This window comes from Urocitellus parryii, chromosome 11 (assembly GCF_045843805.1).
Source record: "Urocitellus parryii isolate mUroPar1 chromosome 11, mUroPar1.hap1, whole genome shotgun sequence".
NCBI classification, from domain to species: Eukaryota; Metazoa; Chordata; class Mammalia; order Rodentia; family Sciuridae; genus Urocitellus; species Urocitellus parryii.
In genome coordinates this window covers 27,891,093-27,900,961 of record NC_135541.1, presented here as the reverse complement: position 1 = coordinate 27,900,961, position 9,869 = coordinate 27,891,093, and the positions used below count along the sequence as shown (strand labels likewise).

Genomic DNA, 9,869 nt, shown 5'->3' with positions numbered 1-9,869 from the left:
AGTCTGGGGCCCCTAACCTGGGTAGGTAGGGGGGCATTGGCCTTCTCATGTGGTCTGCCCTGTGTCTAGGTAGCTCCAAACAACTGCTCTTGTCCAACCTTTGGGAGCCACGAACAGCCTCTGCCTCCATGTCCCATCCTTAGCCAAACAGCATAGCAGACTGGGTTGTGGTGTCAGAGACCTGGGTTCAAATTCTAGGGCTTTGATTGAGTTAGTTTTTGGACCTCAGCATCCTCTTCTGTAAGGTGGAGATGATGTTCATACCTTTAGGAACGTACAGCCAGTTTCTGCATACTCGGCTTGTTTCTTCTGTGGACAAGTGATGTGGTGAGTTGTCCAGGCCCCAGCATTTGTGCCATACCCTAACACGGCTGTGTGACCTGGAATATATGCTCTCTGTCTATCCTTGACACCCATACCTCTTTGTATTTTCCAGGACAGAGGCATAGGCCTCTGGCAGAGGTTGAGGCTCACTGATGTCATCAGGCCCTTCCATGAATGGGACAAGCCAAAGTGAGTGATAGCACACGGTGGATAAGGAGAGGGTGGGTTCTCTTAGCTGCTGAGATTGGGGGAGGACCCTGCCCACCCTCCTTTCAGTTTCCCACCTATAATGCTTCTCTTTCTCTGCAGCCCCTGTGGAGCCCTCGAAGCTCCCCGCAGTAATATCCACGACCCCTGGACTGGGCACTGGGGGCCGGGCGTGGCCTGTGCTGGTAGGGGTTGTTCTGGGGGCTGTGGTCTTCTCTGTGCTCCTTGCACTTGCTGCCAAATTCCATGTCTGCCGCCGCTACTATGCCAGCTACCGACACCGCCCACTGCCCAGAACAGGAAATGGGAACCGCCCAGAGGTGGGTGAAGATGAGGATGATGATGGTTTCATTGAGGACAATTACATTCAGCCTGGGGCCAGTGAGCTGGAGACGGAGGGGAGCAGGGACCGCTTCTCCCTCTGAGCCCTGATCTTTGGATCCTCTCTTCCCTCCATGCCTGGCAGTTTTAAGGGCAGCCGATGCTAAATAGGAGCCCAAGCCTCAGGGACAGACGGGACAATGACTTAAATGTTGACCAAGAGTAGCGCAATTCTCTCCTTCCTGACACTAGCCACCAAATGACAATGACCTTCTCTTGCTCAATAACTCTAAATGACTCCCTGCTGTACCTGGAAAAAGTCTAACAACCCTATGAGTATGGAGAAGAGGCGCTCTGTGACTGGCTTACGTGGACTTCTTGTTTCCTCTTTTACCTTCCCCTACTTTACTCCCTTCTTAATTAGGTGAAGTTTTTGCTCAGGTTGTTCCTTAGCCTGGGCTGCCATACCCTTCTCTAAGTCCCCTCTGATAGTGCTGAAAATTCTAGCCCACAGGCCCTCTATGGCCTGCTTGCCTACCTGCCAGCATCGCAGATGTGCCCAGATGGTGCATTTGAGCAGGTGAAATCAGTGCCAAGTTTCCTAATGAATATCTTTCTTATTATTAAAGTGGGTGATCTGGTTATAATACATTGTTTTTCACAGGAATTAATAAATCTATTTTCATTTTGGATAAACATAAAAAGTCATCATTCATTTATATTTTTCCTGAAAGATACATATCATTCACAGCTGGAAGACACTGCTTCGAGATCCCCTGCACCAGGATACCCTCCAGGAGCACCTCCCTCAATCACACCCTGAGAATTTCTCCATGTTTTATTTTAATCTCTATGACAACTGATATCACCCTTCACCATGCCTTTCCCTACAGCTAGACTGTGAGTTCTCTCAGTCCCCAGGTTGTATCTTATTCTCTAGTCTTGTTACTGGAGTCCTAGGCCAGAGGCCTAGCTGGGGAGGTCTCAACAAATCAGATCCTGCCACGCACCCCAAAAACCAAATAGAAAGGTAATGGTGAAAAGCAGGAAAGTAATCTTAATCAATATAGCCATATTGGGAAGGCAAAGTGAGAACAAGCATCTCAGCTCTGTCTTTGAGGGTCTGACAATGACTTTGAAGTTTTACAAGAAGACAAATGAGCGTAAGGGTTGGACATTTTCATGGCTGGCGGGTTTGCACAGCTGGCAAAGCAGTGATCTTGGTCAGGTGTGGTCTGTTCCATCATATGTCAGGATTAGTCAATTAGAGCTTACCCTAAGAAAGTTATTACTGCCTGGGGAGGGGGTGGTTTCCTCTATCATAAGATGTTTATCGATAAGATCTGTTGTTTCTGTAATCTAAGGTGCCTCAGAGCAAAGGAGATAGAAGTAAAATGGAGGCAGAGATGCCAAGTTTTTAATCCTGTTTTTAATTAACCATTGGACATTTGCAGGCAAATGTGAAGCCTCTCAAGTCCTTGTTTCAGTTTTAGATTCTCATGACATGGATGCTAAATAGATACCACCAGATCTCCATATCCACAGGTTCTGCATCCTTGGATTCAACCAACCATGGGTTGAAACTATTTGGGAAAAAAAAAATTGTAGAAATATCCAAAAAGTAAAATGTGGATTTGACATTTAACAAGTATTATGATGAGTCCATGGGGATGAGCTGATGTGCAGGCATTGTATTAGGTACTGTAGGTAGTCTAGGGGTGATTTAAATTATGAAGTAGGATGTGCATAGGTTATATGCAAACATGATGCTGTTTTATTTAAAGGACTTGAGCATTTGTGGATTTTGGTATCTGCTGGAACCAACCCCTTGTAATACTAGATTCCGAGGGAGAGTTGTATTGTTGAATTACTATGGGCTGAGGAGTGAATGGATGAAAGGTGAGGAAGTAGACAGAGGTGGAAGATTTTACCAAGAATCTTGGCAAAAGAGGAGAAGGAGAGGGTCATGATTTTGGAGGGGAAATTTAAGAGCAAGGAGGGCAGTTTTAAGATGGGAGAGACCTGAGTTAAGCTTCTCTAATTGCAAACAATAGAAAGGAGTTTGGAGAAGAATTCTGGCTGTTGTGTGGAATCAAAGGGTCAGCTGATAGGAAAAAGGAAAAGAAAGGTGGGGGCAAATCTCATGAAAATCAAAGGGAGATCAGTAGAGGAAAGGGGGGGGTAAACTGCCAGGGTGTGATATTGGCCAAATTATATTGTTATATTGTATGGAAGTATGAATATGTAATAAAAAAATAAAAATGTACATCATTATGTACAACAATAATGTACCAATATAGAATGTGGGAAAGTAAATAAATGGAGAGATAAACACTGTTCATGGATGACAATAAGAAAATAAAAGGATGACTTGGATGTAGGTGGTCTTGGTGGTTGGAGCTCAGGCATTGTAATCTGTGCTTGTCACTCAGGGGCATTGATGAGAGAGACTCTCTCTGCTTAGGACTTTCAAATTCTTGAATCCAAATTTCAAGTTCTTGAGCAAGAGAACCTGGCCAATTTGGGTCAAGTATTCACTGCTGGGCCAATCTGCTATGACTAGGAAGCAGGGTCCTATAGCATTCACATGATTTGGGTGGTCCACGTCTTTTTTTCCAGATCATTCCCAGACAAGGGGCAGTTCTCACAAGCCAGGTGGCTACCTTTCCAAGTTCCACCAGTGTCAGTGTCAGTATTTGAGGGAAAGAAGGAAAATGTTGGTGTGTTTTACACAGGGAGGGGCTTGAGACAGGCAGAAGGTTAAGGAGGACTTGAGTCTAGTGTCCGGGGGGTGCCCATGGCAGCCATGAAGCTTGAGAGGATTCATTAGAGCTTTGGAAGTTGAGATGCAAAGCTCACAGTTCAGCCCGAGAGGAACTGAGGCTCAACTGTGACTTTGTGTGTATGTGTGTGTGTGTTATATAATCATGATAGAAAAATCATCTTGTTGTGCAGAGATAGAAATTCAAAGACCACCTAAGGTGTGGCTAGGGGAACAGAGAGACTCCAGAGACGAGGAGGCATAGCTGACGGAACTTGTTGATTTGGGATATGGGGAACAGAAGGTATCGATACAGTTGCCCTGTTTTCTGGCTCAGTAACTGGGTGCAATGAAGAAGAGTAGGTTGGGGGATTGGTGGTTGGTTTAATGTTGAATGCAGGATTTCCAGGGGGAGATGCCAGGGACAACTGGGCTCATGGGGAGAAAAGTCCAGTCTCTGGACATGGGTTTGTGGATAATCAGCACTGTGGTCATTGAAAGCAGGAACAGATGAGATGGCCAGGGAGGGGCAAAGTAAGAGGAGGTGCTGGAATAGAGTGGGGACCTTATCTCAGGGATTGTCAGCAGAGGAAGGCCTGGAAGGGAAGGCTAGAAGGAAGCAGCAAGCTCATGCAGCCCACCTACCAATTGCTGCTGAGTCCAGAGGTTTGACCCTCAAAGGCTTGGGAGAAGCAGAGGCTGCTCTAGCCTGAGACTCACAGGGAAGGCCCTGAACAGTTGGCCTAAGAGACGGAGGGCTCCTTTCCTCTGAGGGAGGTGTTGCTGCAAAAGCAGTTGAGCCTGTCCCATGCATTTGAGTTTCTTTGATTCCCACCTTAGAGGAGCTGCCCTACACGCAGTTCTGTAACAGAATAACTCTGCTGTTCCTATTTTCACATACTTTTTGACATCTGGGTCAGTACCTCTAGGGGTCCAGGAGAAGGTAAAGTCTCTATTCCAGATTAGCAGTTGCTTTCCCTGAGCCCCAAACCCACAAGGTTCCACTAGCCAGGATTTCTCTTAGAACCTGCCAAACTGGGCTGAGCAGTATCCTGGAGTTACAGGAATCTTGAATCCTGTTTATCTAGGCCTCACTGGATACCTTGGAAGACTCGTTCCCATTGCTTTTCACATGCCTGGCCCCAGGCACAGAGGGTGCTTGAACTGGATCTGCAGGCTCAGAGGGCCAGAGCTGCTAGAACTGTTGGGAGGCTAGGCACTCACCAGGGCTTCTCTGTCTGGTCTGGCATCAGATCCTGGTCCTCACCTACCTGTGTCCCTAGCCCTGTACATTGTCTTTCACTCCTCAGCACCTGCCACTACCTGTTATGCCCCGGGAACCTCAGCATGTCTTTGGAGGCCAATCCAGCTTGCTGGCTGCTTCCAAAGGCAAGGCCACACATCCCTTATCTTGTGTGGTGGTCAAAGACAGTGGGGGTGGGGGGAAGAGGAAGGTGTCACAAAAGCCACAGCCACAAAGTATAAGAAACTCCAGCTGCATTCTAGCTCAGTAGCAAAGTGATTTGGGAGCACAGGTTACCTGGATTCAAAATCCCAGATCTGCCATTTACATGCTGTGTGATCTTGGCCAATTACTCAAACCCTGAGTTCCCTAACTTTATCTCAGTAAAGTGGGGATCATAAGTATTTGCTTCACATGGCTGTTAGCTGGACTAAAAGAATTCTAAACATAAAGTAGAACAAGTGTTCTAGCTATATCCTGACCCGCACCCCCAGGGCACTGGCTCCTCACAAAGGTAGCTAGCCTTAATCCCAAGGGTGGGGAGTTTGCCAAACTACCACTCTCCTCATTCACTTCCTGCTGGAAACTTGAATTTTTCTGTTTTCCAGGACTCAGATAGGAAGATCTGTTCAGAACAACAAAGGATTTAGATGAAAACCTCTGACACTGTAAAAATAATATTAACACGAGGAACAATGACCATATTGATGTTGTACCTGTACTTATCTTATAATAGCTCTGCTGGGCAGGCAATCTTGCTTTCTAGACTGAATGTTGAAGCTAAACCATTTTCACATGCCTGGCCCCAGGCTTTCACCACCTTACCCAACTCATCAGCATCTTCTTATCTTTTCACCCAGTGCCAGCTTAAATTTTGAGGTTTGTTATGCCACTGTCTCTTGCCTGTATCCCAGCAATTGTAATTGTAACTTGCCTGTTCACCCAGCAATAGCAAGCACTGTCTCACCTTTTAGTAAGGATAAAACAGACTCACAGCAGGAATGTCCTAGGTGTAGACCCACCACCACCTTGCCTGGCTGGCTCCCCTATCACCCCCATCCCAGCAATTTCAGAGTACAAGCTCCAGGTGTGGGAGAGCAGGCTGTGAAGGTGGAACTGGTCTGCTTCATCCTTGCCAAGCCTGGCCTTTGGCATCTGTGGTCCTTCAGATTCCGGAGGTGACTTCTAAGGCTATGCCCAGAGGAGTCTCACAGGTCCTGGAGAAGAGTCAAGAAGGCATCCCCTGTCCTTCTGAAGGATGCTAAGCAAGAGGGGGTATGTGCAAGTCCCTTGGGCCCTGGAGGAAGTTTCTCTAGGGAAAACCCGTGTTTTCAGAAGGCCTGAGGCCTCATATGGGATGTGACTGGATATGGTATGAGAACCACCTGAACTGGGCCAGATTTGGCAGTTTCTTGAACATATTCTTCCAGTATCCAGATATTCAGGCATCATGGTTGAGTTTTCCAGGTAAGCCAAGGGGGAATCTTATGGTTTGGATCTGGAATGTCCCACAAAGTCTCATGTTTGAAGACTTGGTCCCCAGTGCAACAATATTCCAAGGTGGATTTTTAAGGGAATGATTGAATCATGAGGGCTGTAACCTCACTGACGGATTCATCCATTTGATGGATTAATAACTTGAATGGCCTTCAGAGAGGCAGGTGGGGTATGGTCAGAGGAAGCAGGTCACTAAGGGTGTGCCCTTGGGGACTCTATCTTGTCCTCTCCCCATGCCCTTCCACCATGATGTTTTTGCCTTGAAGCTAGCTGACCATGAACTGAATCCTATGAAACTAAGCACCCAAACAAATCTTTCTTCCTCTTAGTTGTTTTTCTCAGGTATTCACAGCAGTGGGAAGCTGAATAACACAAGGGACACGTGTCAAGTTTCTCTCTCTGTCTCTCTGCACCTCATCTCATCACCTGATGAGAGGTTCTAAGTCCAGACTACCCTTCTCTGCTTCTATCAGCATCTTCTTCTTTGAACCAGTGGTTCTCTATTGCTAAGCTACATCCCTAGTTCTTTTTATTTTATTTATTATTTTGAGACAGGGTCTGGCAATTTGTCCAGGTTGATCTTGAACTTGGAATTCTCCTGCAGCCTCCTGAATCGCTGGAATTACAGGCTTTCACCACCTTACCCCACTCATCAGCATCTTCTTGTCTTTTCACCCAGTGCCAGCTTAAATTTTGAGGTTCGTTATGCCACTGTCTTTTGCCTGTATCCCCAACTTACCTGTCCATGGTCTCAGCATTGCATACTCTTGGCGACACTCTCACCTGGGGTCAGCTGCTCCCTGCGCCTGCAACTTGGCTTCTGTTGATGCCTGGTCCCCAGCCTCATGAAGGCTCTCAAAACTTCCACGAATCTTGCTGTTTTCTTGGTCAGATCCTTCCCCCTTCTCCATAGCAGTTCTTTAACACTGCTTTCGCCTTGCAGAGAATAGCTGTTGGTCAAGGCCTCTCTCGATTTTCTGTTTTCAAAATCCATATCCTTTCTTCTTTCCTATTAAAATGGAGCTGCAAGTCCAATTCTCCATCTTGTGGCTCCACCCACCTTCCCCTGCTCAGGGACTTTGTTCTAAGACTGACTTCCTACCATGTGTCTTCACCCCTTCTTTTTATCAACATTTAACTCATCGTATCTCTCCCATCTCAAAAAAGCTTTAACTAGCTAGCTAGTCACAAAGACCTGTCAGTCCCACCTTCTGAACATCCATTGAATCTGTTCTCCTTGAACTCTATCCCAGCAGCCACTCCCCAGTCTAAGCCCCACTACCACACACCTGCATTAATTCCCTAGCTGGTTTCCTTGCCTCCATTTTGGCCCCTTCCAATTAATTTTCTACACTGTGGGCAGAGTGATCATACACAATTCTAACCGGGCCATTTCTCTGCCTGACACTCTCCACTGGTTTCCTCTTGTCCCTGAAAACTAGCCCGCCTGCTAAGGGGATTCTGAAGCCCTGGGACTGGCCCATAGCACTCTCTGGCCCCACCCCTTGCCTCTTCCAACATGGCCAACCCATCCTGGTGCCTCCAAGGAGCCAAGGTCCTCTGGGCCCTTCTTCTTGCTATTCCTTCTTTCTAGGATTCTCTCCTCAACCTCTATTGCTTGGTCAGTTGCTTCTCCTCCCTCAGGGCCAGCAGAGACAGTACTTCTCTGGGCTGTTTGGCCACTTCTTCTTTTCTTCCCAAGGCCAAGCCCCAGTGCCATACAGCAGCCAGCACAACCTAAATCCTATCCTGGCCACACTACTCCCTGATTACAATCCCTTTCTGCTTCTCAGTGCCCTGAGGACAAAGTTCAAATTCCTCTATTGGCCTGACAAAGCCATTCCTCTGACCAGCAGGAGTAGGAGAGGAGGGATCCCATCACATACTCTCCTATTCTGATGGATTGGGAGGTGGAGCCATCTGTGAAGAACTTTGGGGGCCACAGAATCTTAACTAAAGGACAAGGGAGGTGCAGACAGCAAGTGGGGGTGGGTGTGTAGCCCCCCCCCCCTTGCAAGGGAGAGCAGAGAGGCTATTAGACAGCTGGTGGCAGAGTGGACTGGGCAGGAGTTCAGCTAAGTGATTCGAACCCCTGCAGCTGAAGGCAGGGGTGGTGGCAGGCCTGTGTTAGTGATCAAGGGACCTTGGTACAGTTCTCACCATCTTTTGTCTGGTGTTAAGTTTGGATGAAGAGGTGCTGACTTCCACTATCCCGTGGAGTAGGCCCTCTGGGGGCACAGACCACAGTCTCCATCTGGTGTCCTTTCAGAGAAACCTGACATTGGCCTTGCTGATGCTCAGTCAGATATTTAAACTGTGTGGCCCTGCCCTCTCCCCATTTTCTAAGCCTCTTTGTTTCTGCTTTCCTTTAGTTTCTTTCTTTCTCTGTCTTTTTTTTGGAACTGGAGTTCGAACCTAGGGCTTTGTGAGTGCAAGGCAGACGCTTTGCCACAGAGCTATATCCCAGCCCTCCTTTAGTTTCTTAAAAGGAATATTGGGAGGGTCTAACTTTTCTCAGATGAAAGGAAAAGGTACTTCTCCCTGTATTATGGGACAGGAGCATTCTGTGGTCCTCCCACAGTCCAGGAGTTGGCATACGGGTAGATCCCTCTTGAGAAGTTAGGAAGAGTGAGGAAGGATTCAGGGTCAAGTGTCCAGTAGCCTAACTTCCCTATCCTTCCCAGCTAAAGGTGGGTCTCCCCGCCCCTTGCATACTCATTGTCATCTGCCCAAGCCACAGTCCTTCATCCATCCCACAAAACCACTACCATGTGTCAGGCCCATGCTGGGAACTAGGGATATACAGGTGAGCGAGACCCAGGAGGAGCTCATCACCTAGTTGAAGTGACAAGTACACAAAGAAAGAATTGCAGCTACTGTCCGCATTTGGGGGCTCTACGGGCATAGAAAAGGACCAGTCACTAGTTTCAGGGGAGAGAACCAGAGAAGATTCCCAGAGACTGTGATACCCCAGAGATCCAGGGTCTTGAAGAACAAGAAGGCAAAGAAAAGAGAACATATAAAGACTGGACAAGTGGATTCATTTTGTGGAAATAGTTGGATGTGGCTGGTTTTGGGGGGGGTCTTTGAGGGGAGAATGAGATCATATGATGTTAGGAAGGGTGTGAGAGGTGAGCCATGGAAAGATTTTAAGGTAGGTTCCCAGGATGATCACTCTGACTTAAGTGTTTATGGGAGCATGTGGCAGGGGGAGGTGGATTTAAGAGGCAAAAAGAGAAGAGGTCGGGAGCGAGTAGTAAGGAGGCAGTTCAATTCGGGCAAAGACAAAAGGAGTTCTTCCTAGGTAGGGTACAGATGTGGATTAGCAGGCAAATATCTATGAGGGGAATCAGAGCAGTTGGTGATTTATTGATGGAATTGGGGGAAGAGACTGTGAAGGTACCACCGTTTAGCACCACTCTGAGATCTCTGACCTGAATGCTAGGTGACTGGTGGCACTTCCAGGTGAGACAGAGGAGCTCCTTCAAGGTAGCAGAAAATTCCATTTTGCATGTG

At 47.4% G+C, this 9,869-nt stretch overlaps 1 protein-coding gene across 1 annotated transcript; it reads left to right on the top strand.

Annotated features, from left to right (window-relative positions):
- Positions 1 to 454: 454 nt before the first annotated feature.
- On the top strand, positions 455 to 1,434 carry C11H1orf210 (chromosome 11 C1orf210 homolog). Its single transcript, XM_026397817.2, has 2 exons — positions 455 to 513; positions 634 to 1,434. Exons 1-2 carry the CDS (start codon positions 477 to 479, stop codon positions 954 to 956), a joined length of 360 nt encoding a protein of 119 aa, XP_026253602.1. The 5' UTR covers positions 455 to 476; the 3' UTR covers positions 957 to 1,434.
- Positions 1,435 to 9,869: the final 8,435 nt, after the last annotated feature.

Coding starts and splice junctions, on each gene's coding strand:
- C11H1orf210 (XM_026397817.2), top strand. CDS start 477: ATGTCATCAGGCCCTTCCATGAATGGGACAAGCCAAA. Junction 514..633: donor CATGAATGGGACAAGCCAAA/GTGAGTGATAGC, acceptor CTTTCTCTGCAG/CCCCTGTGGAGCCCTCGAAG.